Source organism: Oncorhynchus gorbuscha, linkage group LG16 (genome assembly GCF_021184085.1).
Source record: "Oncorhynchus gorbuscha isolate QuinsamMale2020 ecotype Even-year linkage group LG16, OgorEven_v1.0, whole genome shotgun sequence".
In the NCBI taxonomy this organism is placed as follows: domain Eukaryota; kingdom Metazoa; phylum Chordata; class Actinopteri; order Salmoniformes; family Salmonidae; genus Oncorhynchus; species Oncorhynchus gorbuscha.
Genome location: NC_060188.1, coordinates 65,056,946 through 65,076,028, shown reverse-complemented (window position 1 = coordinate 65,076,028; position 19,083 = coordinate 65,056,946). Strand labels below are relative to the sequence as shown.

Below are 19,083 nucleotides of genomic sequence, written 5' to 3'. Positions count from 1 at the left end.
CCAATATAACCCTGTTACACTCCCTCGGTTGCTGAATCACGTCAACAACAAGATCAACTAATGCGAGCCAGAGCCAGATGAGCTAAAAATGTAATGAGGGAACATTAGATAAAGGTATCTAGTTGGCTGTCAAAATTGCGCTGATTAATAATGGGAAATAGTATGCTCCTTGTCCTTCTGTAGTTTGCTTCCCAATGCATGCTTGTTTCAACCCATGTTTTGACAACTGAATGGAAACTTGCTAACACGTCTGATGCCAAATACAGTTGATGACAACTAAGAGATATGCTAACTATGGATAAGTCATTCAGGTTCAGCATAGCTAGAAAAGCAATTCACATTTCTTGCTAGCTAACCAAATGACACCTGGATCTCTAACTGTAGCCACCTAAAAACGATATGAGAGGGAAAAGTTGGTCACTCACCCACCCCTCCAATGACTTAGCAGCTTGCTAATGTTAGGCTACTTATTTTTAGCTGGCTAAATAAATAGCTAGCTAAATAAATAAACTAGCCTATGGGTGTCAAACTCAATCAGCGCACGGGCCATATTACTGTTATGCTTTCAGACCCTAATCAAAAAATATTTAACTCAAAATAACATCATGTTTTTTTTATGTACACTGCAAGGATCAGTGCAGGTTTAGTTTTTTGGTTATTCATTGTCAAACCAAAGCCAATCTGCAACATTTTAGTAGCCTCGCCATACTGTGGCATGTCTGTAAACGGGACACACGAAAGCAGTGCAAATGAAGTTTAATTCACCGACTCATTTATACTCGCTTGTTTTAAAAGGCTAATTGATCATTAGAAAACCCCTTTGCAATTGTTAGCACAGCTGCAAACTGTTGTTCTGATTAAAGAAGCAATAAAACTGTCCTTCTTTCGACTAGTTGAGTATCTGGAGCATCAGAATTTGTGGGTTTGATTACAGTTTAAAATGGCCTGAAACAAAGAACTTTCTTCTGAAACTCGTCAGTCTATTCTTGTTCTGAGAAATTAAGGCTATTCCATGTGAGAAATTGCCAAGAAACTGAAGATCTCGCACAACGCTGTGTACTACTCCCTTCACAGAACAGCGCAAACTGGCTCGAAAGTTCTTTGTTTCCGGCCATTTTGAGCCTGCAATCGAACCCACAAATGCTGATGCTCCAGATACTCAACTAGTCTAAAGGCCAGTTTTATTGCTTCTTTAAATCAGGACATCAGTTTTCAGCTGTGCTAACATAATAGCAACAGAGTTTTCTAATGATCAGTTAGCCTTTTAAAATGATCAACTTGGATTAGCTAACACAACATGCCATTGGAACACAGGAGTGATGGTTGCTGATAATGGGCCTCCATACTAGAGGTCGACCGATTAATCGGAATGGCCGATTAATTAGGGCCGATTTCAAGTTTTTATAACAATCGGAAATCGGTATTTTTGGACACCTATTTTTATTTTTTTATACCTTTATTTAACTAGGCAAGTCAGTTAAGAACACATTCTTATTTTCAATGACGGCCTAGGAACGGTGGGTTAACTGCCTTGTTCAGGGGCAGAATGACAGATTTTTACCTTGTCAGTTCGGGGATTTAATCTTGCAACCTTACGGTTAACTAGTCCAACACTCTAACCACCTGCCTTACATTGCACTCCACGAGGAGCCTGCCTGTTACGCAAATGCAGTAAGAAGCCAAGGTAAGTTGCTAGCTAGCATGAAACTTATCTTATCATTACATTACATTTAAGTCATTTAGCAGACGCTCTTATCCAGAGCGACTTACAAATTGGTGCATTCACCTTATGACATCCAGTGGAACAGTCACTTTACAATAGTGCATCTAAATCTTAAAGGGGGGTGAGAGGGAATACTTATCCTATCCTAGGTATTCCTTAAAGAGGTGGGGTTTCAGGTGTCTCCGGAAGGTGGTGATTGACTCCGCTGTCCTGGCGTCGTGAGGGAGTTTGTTCCACCATTGGGGGCCAGAGCAGCGAACAGTTTTGACTGGGCTGAGCGGGAGCTGTACTTCCTCAGTGGTAGGGAGGTGAGCAGGCCAGAGGTGGATGAACGCAGTGCCCTTGTTTGGGTGTAGGGCCTGATCAGAGCCTGGAGGTACTGAGGTGCCGTTCCCCTCACAGCTCCGTAGGCAAGCACCATGGTCTTGTAGCGGATGCGAGCTTCAACTGGAAGCCAGTGGAGAGAACGGAGGAGCGGGGTGACGTGAGAGAACTTGGGAAGGTTGAACACCAGACGGGCTGCGGCGTTCTGGATGAGTTGAAGGGGTTTAATGGCACAGGCAGGGAGCCCAGCCAAACAGCGAGTTGAAGTAATCCAGACGGGAGATGACAAGTGCCTGGATTAGGACCTGCGCCGCTTCCTGTGTGAGGCAGGGTCGTACTCTGCGGATGTTGTAGAGCATGAACCTACAGGAACGGGCCACCGCCTTGATGTTGGTTGAGAACGACAGGGTGTTGTCCAGGATCACACCAAGGTTCTTAGCGCTCTGGGAGGAGGACACAATGGAGTTGTCAACCGTGATGGCGAGATCATAACAATCAATCATAATCACTAGTTAACTACACATGGTTGATGATATTACTAGTTTATCTAGCATGTCCTGCGTTGCATATAATCGGTGCGCAATGCTTCAATCATTGAGCTGTTTATGACTTCAAGCCTATCAACTCCCGAGATTAGGCTGGTGTAACCGATGTGAAATGGCTAGCTAGTTAGCGGGGTGCGCGCTAATAGCGTTTCAATCGGTGACGTCACTTGCTCTGAGACTTGGAGTAGTTGTTCCTCTTGCGCTGCAAGGGCCGTGGATTTTGTGGCACGATGGGTAATGATGCTTCGAGAGTGGCTGTTGTTGATGTGTTCCTGGTTCGAGCCCAGGTAGGGGTGAGGAGAGGGACGGAAGCTATACTGTTACACTGGCAATACTAAAGTGCCTATAAGAACATCCAATAGTCAAAGGTGAAATACAAATGGTATGAAATACAAATGGTATACAGAGAAATAGTAATCCTATAATAATTACAACCTAAAACTTCTTACCTGGGAAAATTGAAGACTCGTGTTAAAAGGAACCACCAGCTTTCATATGTTCTCATGTTCTGAGCAAGGAACTTAAACGTTAGCTTTTTTACATGGCACATATTGCACTTTTACTTCTCCAACACTTTGTTTTTGCATTATTTAAACCAAATTGAACATGTTTCATTATTTATTTGAGTCTAAATTGATTTGATTGATGTATTATATTAAGTTAAAATAAGTGTTTATTCAGTATTGTTGTAATTGTCATTATTACAAATACATTTAAATAAAAAACTAGGCAGATTAATCGGTATCAGCTTTTTTTTGGCCCTCCAATAATCAGTATCGGCGTTGATAAAATCATAATCGGTCGACCTCTACTCCATACGCCTATGTAGACATTCCATAAAAAATCAGCCATTTCCAGCTACAATAGTCATTTACAACATTAGCAATGTCTACACTGTATATGTAATCAATTGTCTGTTATTTTAATGGACAAAAAATGTGCTTTTCTTTCAAAACAAGGACATTTCTAACTGACCCCAAACTTTTGAACGGTAGTGTATATATTGAGGGCTGATTATGTTTTGGAAATGTGAAGATAGGAATTCCAAAATAGGAACCTCTGTATCTGATAGAAAATTGCTTATGTGTGGTGTGGCAGTGGGGAAGGTGAAGGTTATGGCAGTGTTCTGTGTTGTATGCATGGATTTGGGAATTAACCTGGAAGAATCCATTGGAGGGTTTGGTCAGGATATCTAGGAGGTATGTGTATTTGTAGATGAAGGTTGGAGTATATTAATGTTGTAAATGGACATGATAGGGTTTTTTAAACAGGAGCCAAGTAGTTAAGAGGAGGTTGCTATCTTGCAAATTTGGGATGATGTATAATTTGTGTTAGGTAGGAAGTGTATGTACTGGTTCACACAATATTGTAGCAAATGAGATATGTGTAAATTAAACTGTATTATAGTGTCACATTTGCTCCTGCAACGCCCTCTACTGCTCATCCTGTGTCTCCTTGACCTGCCACCACTTCCCCAGTACTCTCTCCCTCTGTGTGTATGTGTGATTGTGTGTGGGGAGACAGGTGTGCTGGAGTCAGAGCAGATCCCCACCAGCTGCAACCTGTTCCGTAATCAAGACCTCTACAAATACTCAGCCCTGCCACTTCCTCACTGCCAGATTGTAATCTCTGCTCAGTCAGGCTGTTTCTAGCCATATGTTATTATTCAGATCCTGTTGTGCCCGTTTTCCCTGCCTGACGCTGTTTTCCTCTCCGCAACAGTTCTGCCCGCTCTGACTCTGGTCCCTGTCTCCAGTTCTACGTCTCGTCATCCTGCTACTCTGTCCTGGATTCCCAACTCTACTACTCCCTTGGATTCCCCTCCGGACCTGCTTACCCTGTCTCAACCCTTCTTGCTCCAGACTACAGCCTCTGAAGGTCAGAGCTTCCCCTGACCTGCACTCCATCTCCGCCTTGTTTCAATAAATACCTTGTTTACATCATCTCACTCTCCTCATCTCAGTCTGCTCTTGGGTTCCCCTGTTCCACTCCGCGAAACATATAGCGTTAGGAAGCAAGCCCGATAAACCAAAACCACTCATCTGTCTGATGATGCCAATGGACTTCAGCACTTTAACGCCGACAAAGCACTTTCAGACTCATGTACGCTACTTTACCATTTTAGGATTTCTATGTTCAGTATTACACACTCACACACACATATATATATATATATAATGTTATTCTGTTTATCTATTGATCATCTATACACTTTGTGTGTGGCTCTTATAAACAAACTATATATTTAAGGTGTGTGTGTGCATGCTATATTTAAAGCCAATATATGCTTAATCCACAGGGATGGCAATTGCGGAGCATCCGGAGGCATGCAGAGGCCAAATTGAGCTCCATACCACATTGCTGTTTCCTCCCAAATTTTTAACAATGCGGAGGGCTCCGACATGATTGGTTGACTGTAGGTGAGGGCCAGAGGTCCTATATAAAGAACTCACTTCCTTGACAACTTCCTTTACAGCAGCTCTGTGCTGCTCTGAAAAGCACAAGAAGTATGAATGCCTTGACTTCTGCGGAGGCCGTACCACTGTAAATGCTGCACAGCCAATGCAGACGTTGGATTGACCATGCAACGCCTTTAACCCCGACACAGTCTGCCACATCTCACACACACACACACACACAGAGGTTAGAACCTTCAGGTACATATTGGGAAACACACACTGCCCCCTTACCTCACTCTCACACACACACACACACACACACACACACACACACACACACACACACACACACACACACACACACACACACACACACACACACACAGACACAGACACACACAGACAGACACACAGACACACACACACACACAGAAATAAAGCTCATGAGATTCTCGGTGCAGAATTTAAGCCTTTCTGTGAGCTCATCCATTCCTGTTTGCATGTTACCTGTAGGAATTGGTCTAGATGATGTAGCAGCTCCATGTCTATGGATGTTATTCTCTACTGAACATGTGTGGGATATGAGGGATTGTAAATCCAGCGTCTCTATGGAGAATGAAGATTATACACAGAGTCAAATGCCAAGTCAATTTAGCTAATCGCACATTATATGTCTCTCTCTAGAAAACAGGGAAATCTGGCATTATACTCTAGTATATACAGAGCCATACCATGCAAGGCAAGGAAGGGCAGCAGTGTTGTGCCAGCCTATATGTGATGTCTCAATCTCACCCATACGCAGTATGCCCACCTATTTCTCTATACTAATTACCATTGAGAATGATTGAACAATTCAGCGATCTATCTTAATTCCTTTAATCTCTGCCATTGGTAGGTGGAGGGAAGGACCAGCTATAGCTTAGCTTGCTACATACACCATATAGACAATTGATAATGAATCTATACTCATCTGATGGCAGAGAGAGGGTGATGTTCAAAACTTGGTAAGCCAAGCTGTGTTAGCTGGGGCTGGATAGTCTTGAGCGGTCCTTGGACAGTGTACACACACACACCTGACAGCTAACTAGCTTTAGCTCGATGTTTGGTGGTTTTTAATATAAGCTCCCTGTCTTGTCTGTCAATACAGCTACCAAGCATTGAAGGCATGCAGCTAGCTAGTTAGCTAAATAACTAACGTTATTATAACTAACCTGGCGAAAGTGATGGTCAGGTAAGTAATGTTAGATAGTCACACAGATTCTACTTTGAAACCACTAGAACACATACCCTGTGGCAGGCCCTCCTCCCCAGGCCCACACTGTCTCTGTTCATTAATTCAATCTTGTGAACGACATAGAAAAATACATGAATTCATGCAGTCAAAATTATTATCCATCTTAGTAGTTAAAGTTTGGGTTCTACTAAGCTATAGTACATGGACTTGTTTTAAGGTCATACCAAGGATAATTTTGCAATGTGATTTTGAATTTTAAGACCCAATGAAGTATCAAAAAATATTTCAAATTGATTTGATGAAATTTTTTATTTGGCCTTACTGCTTACAAACGCATTGAAAAACAGATTTCCTACATGGAACAACAGATAGTCCACAAAAAAAAATCTAAGGGAAATTTGTTCCTAAGTGTCCGTCCTATATCTGAGAGATATAAGATCAGGAAACACACACACACACACACACACACACACACACACACACACACACACACACACACACACACACACACACACACACACACACACACACACACACACACACACACACACACACACACACACACACACACATAGCTCTGTAAAAAATTAAGAGACCACTGCAAAATTATCAGTTTCTCTAGTTTTACTATTAATAGGTATGTATTTGGGAAAAATGAACTTTTGTTTTATTCTATAATCTACTGACAACATTTCTCCCAAATAAAGATATTGTCATTTAGAGCATTTGTTTGCAGAAAATGACCAAATCTGAGATCTCTTTTGTTCTAGGCATGGTTCTTGTGGTTCACATCAGGCAATGCTTCTTGTGAATTGCAAACTCAAATTTTGTGAGGATTTTTTTATAGGGCAAGGCAGCTCTAACCAACATCTCCATTTTTGTCTCATTGATTGGACTCCAGGTTAGCTGACTCCAATTAGCTTTTAGAGAAGTCATTAGCCTAGGTGTTCACATACTTTTTCCAACCAACACTGTGATTTTTCATTTTTTTTTAACCTTTATTTAACTAGGCAAGCCAGTTTAGAACAAATTCTTATTTTCAATGATGGCCTAGGAACAGTGGGTTAACTGCCTGTTCAGGGGCAGAACAACAGATTTGTTTTCGGTTACTAGTCCAACACTCTAACCACTAGGCTACCCTGCCGCCCCAGAATGTTGAAATTATGTATTCAATATAGACAAGAAAAATACTATAACGTTTGTGTTATTAGTTTAAGCACACTATGTTTGTCTATTGTTGTGACTTCAATGAAGATAAGATTACATTTGATGACCAATTTATGCACATATGGAATCATGTAGTAGGCAAAAAGTGTTAAACAAATAAACATATATTTTATATTTGAGATTATTCAAATAGCCACCCATTGCCTTGATGACAGCTTTGCACACTCTTGGCATTCTCTCAACCAACTTAACCTGGAATGCTTTTCCAACAGTCTTGAACGAGTTCACACATATGCTGAGCACTTGTTGGCTGCTTTTCCTTCACTCTGTGGTCTGACTCATCCAAAACTATCTCAATTTGGTTGAGATCGGGGGGTTGTGGAGGCCAGTTCATCTGATGCAGCACTCCATCACTCTCCTTGGTAAAATAGCCCTTACACAGCCTGGAGGTGTGTTGGGTCATTGTCCTGTCAAAAAACAATTGATATTACCACTAAGCCCAAACCAAATGGGATGGCATATCGCTGCAGAATGCTGTGGTATCCATGCCGGTTACGTGTGCCTTGAATTCGAAATTAATCACAGACAATGTCACTAGCAAAGCACCCCCAAACTTAACACCTCTTCCTGCATGCTTCACGGTGGGAAATATACATGTGGAGATCATCCGTTCACCCACACTGCGTCTCAGAAAGACACATTGGTTGGAACAGAAAATCGGCACTTTGGACTACAGACCAAAAGACACATTTCCACCGGTCTAATGTCCATCTCTCGTGTTTCTTGGCCCAAGCAAGTCTCTCCTTATTAACGTTCTTTAGTAGTGGTTTCTTTGCAGCAATTCACAGTTGACGTTGAAATGTGTATGTTACTTGAACTCTGTGAAGCATTTATTTGGGCTGCAATTTCTGAGGCTGGTAACTCTAATGAACTTCTCCTTTGCAGCAAAGGTAACTCTGGGTCTTCCATTCCTGTGGCGGTCCTCATGAGAGCCAGTTTCATCACAGTGCTTGTTTTTTGCGACTGCACTTGAGGAAACTTTCAAAGTAGTTGACATTTTCTGGATTGACTGACCTTCATGTCTGAAAGTAATGATGGACTGTCGTTTCTCTTTGCTTATTCAAGCTGTTCTTGCCATAATATGGACTTGGTCTTTTACCAAATAGGCCTATCCTCTGTATTCCACCCAAACTTTGTCACAACACAACAGATTGGCTCAAACGCATTGAGGAAAGAAATTCCACAAATTAACAAGACACACCTGTTAATTTAAATACATTCCAGGTGACTACCTCATGAAGCTGGTTGAATGAATGCCAAGAGTGTGCAAAACTGTCAAGTTGGCTATTTGAATAATTTCAAATATATTTTGATTTGTTTAACACTTTTGGTTACTACATGATTCTGTGTGTTATTTCATAGTTGTTCTTCACTATTCTACAAGGTAGAAAATAGTAACAATAAATGAATCCTTGAATGAGGTGTTTAACTTTTATATATTTGAACATCTTGGCCAAGTTCTGTTATAATCTTCACCCCGCACAGCCAGAAGAGGACTGGCCACCCTTCATAGCCTGGTTCCTCTCTAGGTTCTGGCCTTTCTAGGGAGTTTTTCCTAGCCACTGTGCTTCTACACCTGCATTGCTTGCTGTTTAGGCTGGGTTTCTGTACAGCACTTTGTGACATCAGCTGACGTAAGAAGGGCTTTATACTGCTACAGACCTATACTGCTACAGACCTATATCCATCCTGCCCTGCCTATCTAAGGTCTTCTAAGGTCTTCGAAAGCCAAGTCAACAAACAGGTCACTGACCATCTCGAATCCCACCATACCTTCTCCGCTGTGCAATCTGGTTTCCGAGCCGGTCACGGGTGCACCTCAGCCACGCTCAAGGTACTAAACGATATCATAACCGCCATCGATAAAAGACAGTACTGTGCAGCCGTCTTTATCGACCTTGCCAAGGCTTTCGACTCTGACAATCACCATATTCTTATCGGCAGACTCAGTAGCCTCGGTTTTTCTGATGACTGCCTTGCCTGGTTCACCAACTACTTTGCAGACAGAGTTCAGTGTGTCAAATTCGGAGGGCATGCTGTCCGGTCCTCTGGCAGTCTATATGGGGGTGCCACAGGGTTCAAGTCTCGGGCCGACTCTTTTCTCTGTATATATCAATGATGTTGCTCTTGCTGCGGGCGATTCCCTAATCCACCTCTACGCAGACGACACCATTCTATATACTTCCGGCCCGTCCTTGGACACTGCTATCTAACCTCCAAACGAGCTTCAAAGCCATACAACACTCCTTCCGTGGCCTCCAACTGCTCTTAAACGCTAGTAAAACAAAATGCATGCTATTCAACCGTTCGCTGCCTGCACCCGCACGCCCGACTAGCATCACCACCCTGGATGGTTCCGACCTTGAATATGTGGACATCTATAAGTACCTAGGTGTCTGGCTAGACTGTAAACTCTCCTTCCAGACTCATTTCAAACATCTCCAATCGAAAATCAAATCTAGAGTCGGCTTTCTATTCCACAACAAAGCCTCCTTCACTCACGCCGCCAAACTTACCCTAGTAAAACTGACTATCCTACCGATCCTCGACTTCGGCGATGTCATCTACAAAATTGCTTCCAACACTCTACTCAGCAAACTGGATGCAGTTTATCACAGTGCCATCCGTTTTGTCACTAAAGCACCTTATACCACCCACCACTGCGACCTGTATGCTCTAGTCGGCTGGTCCTCGCTACATATTTGTCGCCAGACCCACTGGCTCCAGGTCATCTACAAGTCTTTATCTGGAACAAACTCCCTCACGACGCCAGGACAGCGGAGTCAATCACCACCTTCCGGAGACACCTGAAACCCCACCTCTTTAAGGAATACCTAGGATAGGATAAGTATTCCCTCTCCCCCCTCCCCCCCTTTAAGACTTAGATGCACTATTGTAAAGTGACTGTTCCACTGGATGTCATAAGGTCAATGCACCAATTTGTAAGTCGCTCTGGATAAGAGCGTCTGCTAAATGACTTAAATGTAAATGTAAGTCCATGCTAGGTAAAGCTCCGCCTTATCTCAGTTCACTGGTCACGATGGCAACACCCACCCGTAGCACACGCTCCAGCAGGTGTATCTCACTGATCATCCCTAAAGCCAACACCTCATTTGGCCGCCTTTCGTTCCAGTTCTCTGCTGCCTGTGACTGGAACGAATTGCAAAAATCGCTGAAGTTGGAGACTTTTATTTCCCTCACCAACTTCAAACATCTGCTATCTGAGCAGCTAACCGATCGCTGCAGCTGTACATAGTCTATCGGTAAATAGCCCACCCATTTTTACCTACCTCATCCCCATACTGTTTTTGTTTATTTACTTTTCTGCTGTTTTGCACACCAATATCTCTACCTGTACATGACGATCGGATCATTTATCACTCCAGTGTTAATCTGCAAAATTGTAATTATTAACCTACCACCTCATGCCTTTTGCACACAATGTATATAGACTCCCTTTTTTTTCTACTGTGTTATTGACTTGTTAATTGTTTACTCCATGTGTAACTCTGTGTTGTCTGTTCATGTTACGCCCCTGAAAACAGGGGAGAAATAATCACGAGTGATACGGTGTTGTATTCTCAATTCAACTTTTAATTCAATCATTTCACAAAAGTAACACATTACAAAACAACAGAAAACCCATTATACAAATAACACAGCAACAGATCTTATTAACAACGCACATGTTCATTCACAATCAAATGGCAGCTACTCTCAGTACGATGATATTCTTCACTTCAACCGAACAGGGCTAATATTACTCTCTTCAAACTTAACTCTAACTTCCTCAAGACGTTACCAAGACACACCTTAAACACTCTTGACATGTTAGCGAGTTATAACATTTAAATTACTATTTTTATCATCAATAAAGTACCTGAAAACAGGGGAGAAATAATCACGAGAGTGATACGGTGTTGTATTCTCAATTCAACGTTTAGTTCAATGAGAAAAGACCGCAATTTTCCCCAGACCAGAGAAATCGATCTCCGGCTCATAGGTTAAGAGCATTTCGTAGATCACAGATGAACACTTTTAGGCACTACAAAATAAAGTAATCAATATAACGTTTACACATTACTCTCACAATTCGTACCCTTTGACAGATTTGAGCTTTAACACAATTATATGAATGTTATCAATCTCTATCAACTAATACTGAATGCATCTTTTTAACCTTAGATGTTTTAAGATCCTCACATACTATGGACTTACTAATACTTTTTAATGTATAACAGGCTATGAATATTTCCTTTAACCTGTCACATTCACACCGCTATGCTTTATCTTGGCCAGGTCGCAGTTGCAAATGAGAACTTGGTTAAATAAAGGTGAAATAAAATAAAAATATATATTAGACCCCTTATTTTTGGCACTACTAAAACAGGACAGGAGATATGCTTGTTCCAAGTTAATCAACATTGCCAAGATTATTTGTCACCTGTACAGCATTACAGTGCCAATAGATACTCTACACACCCTTTCAAAATGTGTTCACCTTTGTGAATTGGCAGAGCTTAAAGATCCTTATGGGAAACTTGTTTCTCCTGAGTAGATGCATATACAGTGCATTCAGACTATCCAGACCCCTTGACTTCTTCCACATTTTGTTAGAGCCTTGTTCTAAAATGTATTAAATAGTTTCCCCCAGATCAATCTACACTCCATAATGACAAAAACAGGTTTAGAAATTTTTGCAAATTTATAAATACAAAACATTTACATAATTATTCAGACTCTTTACTTTGAAGCACCTTTGACAGCGATTACAGCCTCAAGTCTTCTTGAGTATGACGCTACAAGCTTGGTACACCTGTATTTGGGGAGTTTCTCCCATTCTTCTCTGCAGATCCTCTCAAGCGCTGTCAGGTTGGATGGGGAGCATCGCTGTACACCTATTTTCATCTCTCGAGAGATGTTCGATCAGGTTTAAGTCCGGCTATGGCTGGGCCACTCAAGAACATTGAGACTTTTCCCCGAAGCCACTACTGCGTGGTCTTCACTGTGTACTTAGGGTCGTTCAGACCAAAGAGTTCAATCTTGGTTGCATCAGACCAGAGAATCTTGTTTCTCATGGTCTGGGAGTCTTTAAAGGATTGATTGGTGCAGTACTGCAGAAATGGTTGTCTTTCTGGAAAATTCTCCCTTCTCCACAGAGGAACTCAAGAGCTCAGTCAGAGTGACCACTGGGTTCTTATTCACCTCCTTGACCAAGGCCCTTCTCCACCGATTGCACAGTTTGGCCAGGCTCTCCAGGAAGAGTCTTGATGGTTCCAAACTTCTTCCATTTAAGAATGATGGAGGCCACTGTGTTCTTGGGGACCTTCAATGCTGCAGAAATGTTTTGCTACCCTTCCACAGATCTGTGCCTCAACACAATCCTGTCTCTGCGCTCTACGGACAATTCCTTCAACCTTGTGGCTTGGTTTTTGCTCTGACATGCACTGTCAACTGTGGGACCTTACATAGATAGGTGTGTGCCTTTCCATATCATGTCCAATCAATTGCATTTACCACAGGTGGACTCCAAGTTGTAGAAACATCTTACGGATGATCAATGGAAACAGGATGCACCTGAGCTCAATTAAAAAACTCTTTTCTTTTGGAAAAATGTATTAACACATTTCCTTTAAAAGCAGCTCATACATTTTTACATCATTTCATACACATAAAAACGGCAACAAAGCATTTAAAAGTTACATTTAAATTAGTTAATAAGTACATGTTAAAATAAATAAAAACAACATAGCATACTTGTAATTACCATCTTCACACTTGGTTATGAACGCAGCAATACACAATTGATCTCGGTCAATAAAGCAGCATGTAGGTGATTCTGAAGTTGGATTACCGTTAGGGCGTTAATCAGTCTATACTTTTTTTATACAAGTTATATCAAATGTTGTCTTCCTCTCTGGTCTGGGTGTAGCAGTCAGACAGTATTTTAGGAATTCTATTATGGTTCAAACATTCAAAAGTACAGACGTACGCCTTCATCGCAGATGAACCCGCCCACACCCTCCTCCAAATTGTCCTATGACCGAATCTCGAGACATTCGATTGGCTAAATTGAGTTTTCCCGACAACATCTCGACCAATCTCATTTTCCGTAATACAGCGCCAACGTTGAATTGGAGTTTGTTTTGAGAAGGACGTTTTAGCTTTTGCTTGGCGGTTTTTATTTTAGTCTACAATACATTGATTCAGAAGGTAAGCGCGATTTGAAATTGTTATCTACTTTGCTATTGAAATTGACACCCGTATTTTGAAGTTTTCCAGTTAGTTAACGTACTATACATTTAGCCAGTTTAATCTACGTTTTGCAAGCCAACGTGGTCGAAAAAACGGCTTTCGGCTAGCTATCTAACAATACTAATATAAAATATTATTATTACTAGAGGCTAAGCTGCTAGTTAGGTGGGTAACTAGCCATAAAGATGACTAAACAGAGAAGACATTTTAGTAGCCAGCTAACGTTATTACAAGCCGAATTCCTTTGTAAAACACATTTTTCCCCTGTCTTTTTAACCATTTATTCAAGCTCTGTTACTGAACAAGTATATTTGTAAATATTTAGGGGGTCTGCCATTTGTGACACCAATGACAATGGATACAGTTACACGAAAGAACACTAACTTCAAAAAGGTAATGTAGCTCTTTTTCCCCCTCTTTTTTTCTCTTATGCCTACTACTTTTTTGTACAATGTATTATTTCTTGTTTCTTTATCCTGTCTGCTATTATTAGGGTAACAAAGAGAATGCCAGACCAGCAAGTGGACCCACTAAGTCCTTTACCAGAGTTGCTCCTACTAAAACAGTGGCAGCTCCATCTGCCCCTCTGCATTCCAAGAGCAATAAAAAGGAGGACTTGGGAAAGGGAGAAGATGCTCTGAAGAAGGTCAAGATGGCAACAGCTGGCGAGACAAAGAGACGCAACACTTTCAGCCAAACCTTACTCACCAAACAGGCTGTCAGACAGAGAAAACTGGTTGCAGAGGCCTCAGAGCCAGCTACCGTCCCAGCTAAACCTGTCCCTGGCACCTACAAAGGCAAGGTTGTCCAATCCAAAATAAGCTCCTTCAGGAAGCCGAGTGGCCTGGAGGGAGGTGTAGAAAGCAAAGCTGCTACCAAGACCTCGGCACCCAAAGCTGAAAGCCAAAAGCCTGGGAATTTGACAAAGATCAGGCCCAAAGCTGTTGCTGATTTGCCTCAGCGTTCCATGTTCAAGCCCCCTCAAATATGTCAACCCTCAAAATCCAAGTCTGTGTCCAATGGGCCTCCTCCAGTCTCCAAGTGCCCAGCCACATGCCGTCCAACAGGCTTTTGCTCTGCAGTCCCTACTGCCAGAATGTCTCTACTTTCCACAGCTCTCCAAAGTTCCAGTAGGTCTACCATGACATCAAAGGGGAAAGAGCTGCCACAGAGAACCAAGCCTAAGATGACAACTGACAAAGTTCGCAAACCTCCGGTTGCCAGCACCCTAAGCCAGTACAGGGCTAACACAGAGACTGCTGAAGAGAAAAGGTTTGTAATTTTTGTTTAACATTCTTGAATTGTCCAATAACTGATATTTTTGGTACTTTTGTCAACTGCTCAAAATAGTTGTAACCAGTGGTGTAAAGTACTTAAGTAAAAAAATACTTTAAAGTACAACTTAAGTAGTTTTTTGGGGTATCTGTACTTTACTATATATATTTTTGACAAATTTTAATTTTGCATTCCTAAAGAAAATAATGTACTTTTTACTCCATGCATTTTCCCTGACCTGCAAAAGTGCCCATTACATTTTGACATCTTAACGGGTCAGGAATATGGTCCAATTCACACACTTATCAAGACATCACTGGTCATCCCTACTGCCTCTGATCTGGTCAATCAATAAACACATGCTTTGTTTGTAAATGATGTCTGCGTGTTGTAGTGTGTCCCCGGTTATGTGTACATTTTTAAAAAAAACTTAAATTGTGCCGTTTTAGTGTGCATATATATACTGCTCAACAAAATAAAGGGAACACTAAAATAACACATCCTAGATCTGAATTAAATATTCTTATTAAATACTTTTCTTTACATAGTTGAATGTGCTGACAACAAAATCACACACAAATTATCAATGGAAATCAAATTTATCAACCCATGGAGGTCTGGATTTGGAGTCAAACTCAAAATTAAAGTGGAAAACCACACTACAGGCTGTTCCAACTTTGATGTAATGTCCTTAAAACAAGTCAAAATGAGGCTTGGTAGTGTGTGTGGCCTCCACGTGCCTGTATGACCTCCCTACAACGCCTGGGCATGCTCCTGATGAGGTGGCAGATGGTCTCCTGAGGGATCTCCTCCCAGACCTGGACTAAAGCTTCCGCCAACTCCTGGACAGTGTGGTGCAACGTGGCGTTGGTGGGTGGAGCGAGACATGATGTCCCAGATGTGCTCAATTGGATTCAGGTCTGGGGAATGGGCGGGCCAGTCTAAAGCATCAATGCCTTCCTCTTGCAGGAACTGCTGACACACTCCAGCCACATGAGATCTTGCATTAGGAGGAACCCAGGGCCAACCGCGCCAGCATATGGTCTCACAAGGGGTCTGAGGATCTCATCTCGGTACCTAATGGCAGTCAGGCTACCTCTGGCGAGCACATGGGGAGGCTGTGCGGCCCCCTAAAGAAATGCCACCCCACACCATGACTGACCCACCGCCAAACCGGTCATGCTGGAGGATGTTGCAGGCAGCAGAACGTTCTCCACGACGTCTCCAGACTCTGTCACGTCTGTCACATGTGCTCAGTGTGAACCTGCTTTCATCTGTGAAGAGCACAGGGCGCCAGTGGCGAATTTGCCAATCTTGGTGTTCTCTGGCAGATGCCAAACGTCCTGCACAGTGTTGGGCTGTAAGCACAACCCCCACCTGTGGACGTCGGGCCCTCATACCACCCTCATGGAGTCTGTTTCCTGATGTACTGGCCTCTCCTGGTAGCGCCTCCATGCTCTGGACACTACGCTGACAGACACAGCAAACCTTCTTGCCACAGCTCGCATTGATGTGCCATCCTGGATGAGCTGCACTACCTGAGCCACTTGTGTGGGTTGTAGACTCCGTCTCATGCTACCACTAGAGTGAAAGCACTGCCAGCATTCAAAAGTGACCAAAACATCAGCCAGGAAGCATAGGAAGTGGTCTGTGGTCACCACCTGCAGAACCACTCCTTTATTGGGGGTGTCTTGCTAAATGCCTATAATTTCCACCTGTTTTCTATTTCATTTGCACAACAGCATGTGACATTTATTGTCAATCAGTGTTGCTTCCTAAGTGGACAGTTTGATTTCACAGAAGTGTGATTGACTTGGAGTTACATTGTGTTGTTTAAGTGTTCCCTTTATTTTTTTGAGCAGTATGTGTATATATATATATATATCCCCAATTCTAAATTATTTTTACTTTAACTTTTGATACTTATGTATGTTTTTGCAATTTACATTTACTTTTGATACTTAAGTATATTTAAAACCAAATACTTTTAGACTTTTACTCAAGTAGTATTTTACTGAGTGACTTGCTTACTTGTCATTTTCTATTAAGTTATCTTTTTATTTTTACTCAAGTATGACAATTGGATACTTTTTCCACCACTGGTTTTAACTGATGTTTTTAATCATTGATTGCCAGAGCAAAGCTGGCGGAGTGGCTGGCATCCAAGGGAAAGACTCTGAAAAGGCCTCCATATCGTCAGTGGCACTCCCAAAGTATAAACCAGTTGTGCAGCCCGAGCCTGAAGTCGATGCAGTATCCACAGCCTTCTCAACACAAAAGACCAATGTTGAGCCTCATTTCTGTGATCAGACATCACAACAACCTGGTCCTGAGCCTGAACCAACTGTTCAGCCTAAAAATGACCAGGTGGTCCCTGAGCAGGAGGCAGCCTGTGCCTCAACTCCACTGATAATGAACACGACGCTGTACTTGCTTGACAACTCTGATACATATTTTCTCCCTATTGATCCAGAGGTTCAAATGAATGATGTAAGAAACATTCTTTGTTTAATTTATTTTTTGGTACTGTAATTTTATTCATCAAAATTCTTAAATAACCTAACCACCACTGTCTTGTGTCTTATCACAGGTTGTGGTCAACCTTTGTGATGCTTTGGAGGCATTGGAGACGCCCTCAGCAAGTGTGGATAGTAAGTTTTGTGGTCAGTGCATTTACATTCACAGCAAACAGTCAAATTTACTTGCTCACTTGGCATCATCTGCCTGATTCAAATCATGCAACTGGAAGGTTCAAATCATGTAAGAGTAACATTTTATCATGTAAACTTTATTCATGTGTTATTCATTGGTGTGTTCTTTTTTCCTTTTAGAGCCACATGAGAAAAAGGAATCTGAAGAGAAAGTTGTGGAGGTTGAGACAAATTATGGATTTGAAGAGAGGAATGAGTTTGCTGATAATAATTTTGACAGGTCTGAGGAAGTGAAAAGTGAAGTAGGAGAGGGAGCTTCAGAGCAGAAAGTAAGGAAGGGTTATATTGAGGAAGTTGATAGTGATTATGATGACGAATGCTTGATGGAGACTACACCAGAGGGAGCCTCCATAGTGAAATACAATCTGAAGACAACTCCATACCTTCAAAGGTGATATTTCTTATCTTAAATACCTATTTTAAAATCACTTCCATACAATTATTGGAAATACTGGAGGTCATGGAGAACATCACTACTTCACATCTCTATATTGAAATGTATATTAAACTGAATGTGGCTGTCAACTAACCACACAATTCTGTCTATATCTTTCCTCTTTTAGTGTTAAGAGAACAATCAACACTGAAGCATGTGCAAGTGGTTCCAAGCGAAAAAACACCATCAAGGATCTGAAGTTCCTGACACCAGTCCGTCGTTCCTGTCGTATCCAGCGCAAGTCATCCCACCTGCCTGGGATGCTGACAGACCACGACACCTGTGTGTCCTCACTGGCAGAGCTGGTGAATCTGGACGACGATGCCAGCGCTTACATCTACAGGAGGAACCCTGCTCTCCTGGAGGACCTGCCTGACCATCCCAAAGACCTGGAGAGGATCTGAGTCTTTGGATGAGTGGGACGAGGAGGCCTGAAAATGAATAGAAAGAATATGGAACTGATGGGCACTTTACAAAGGGGTTTTAAAATAATGAAAATATATTATTTGCTGTTTTACCATCCATAATGGTTGTTAATCCAAATTGTGATAATATGGGCTTTGTGTGGCAAGATTTACTAATACTGTTAGTTGTTTTCTGTTAGTTGTTACTTCTCATAAGGAAGGGACATTTGCCATAGCTTGATCTGCTACATCTTCACTTTTATTTGCTGTATGCATTCTCTCTGCTGTCTTACTGTGTTTGTTTTATGAATGTATTGTTCATTTTAATGCAGAGTTGATCATTTATCTATCACTAGGTTTTACCATAGATAAATTATGTACAACACACCTTTTATCACCTTCAAATCATCTGGTAGGAAATAAACAAATGTGTGTTGTACATCCAGGAAAAGTGACACTATTAAATAAAATTATGCCAAAATGGTTCTCTGGTGGAATTATTGCCTTTGAAATGGGAAATCATGCAATAATATACCTTAATAAGGAAATG

At 41.7% G+C, this 19,083-nt stretch overlaps 1 protein-coding gene across 2 annotated transcripts; it reads left to right on the top strand.

The window, feature by feature from the left end:
- Window positions 1–13,408: 13,408 nt before the first annotated feature.
- On the top strand, window positions 13,409–19,019 carry LOC123998703 (cytoskeleton-associated protein 2-like). Of its 2 annotated transcripts, XM_046303794.1 has the most exons (7): window positions 13,458–13,665; window positions 14,033–14,100; window positions 14,201–14,979; window positions 17,119–17,472; window positions 17,573–17,633; window positions 17,814–18,084; window positions 18,257–19,019. In XM_046303794.1, the coding sequence occupies exons 4-7, from the start codon at window positions 17,395–17,397 to the stop codon at window positions 18,531–18,533; spliced, it is 687 nt and encodes a 228-aa protein (XP_046159750.1). In that variant the 5' UTR covers window positions 13,458–13,665; window positions 14,033–14,100; window positions 14,201–14,979; window positions 17,119–17,394; the 3' UTR covers window positions 18,534–19,019. The 2 variants fall into 2 exon arrangements, 1 of the variants encoding a protein (XP_046159750.1); XR_006832318.1 differs by lacking the exons at window positions 17,814–18,084; window positions 18,257–19,019 and having other exon boundaries at window positions 13,409–13,665; window positions 17,573–17,634.
- Window positions 19,020–19,083: the final 64 nt, after the last annotated feature.

What these genes read in the sequence shown, in the direction of transcription:
- LOC123998703 (XM_046303794.1), top strand. Translation starts at nt 17,395, where the DNA reads ATGAACACGACGCTGTACTTGCTTGACAACTCTGATACATATTTTCTC. An exon ending in GCCCTCAGCAAGTGTGGATA is followed by an intron (nt 17,634 to 17,813) that starts GTAAGTTTTGTG and finishes TTTTCCTTTTAG; the next exon opens with AGCCACATGAGAAAAAGGAA. An exon ending in ACAACTCCATACCTTCAAAG is followed by an intron (nt 18,085 to 18,256) that starts GTGATATTTCTT and finishes TTCCTCTTTTAG; the next exon opens with TGTTAAGAGAACAATCAACA.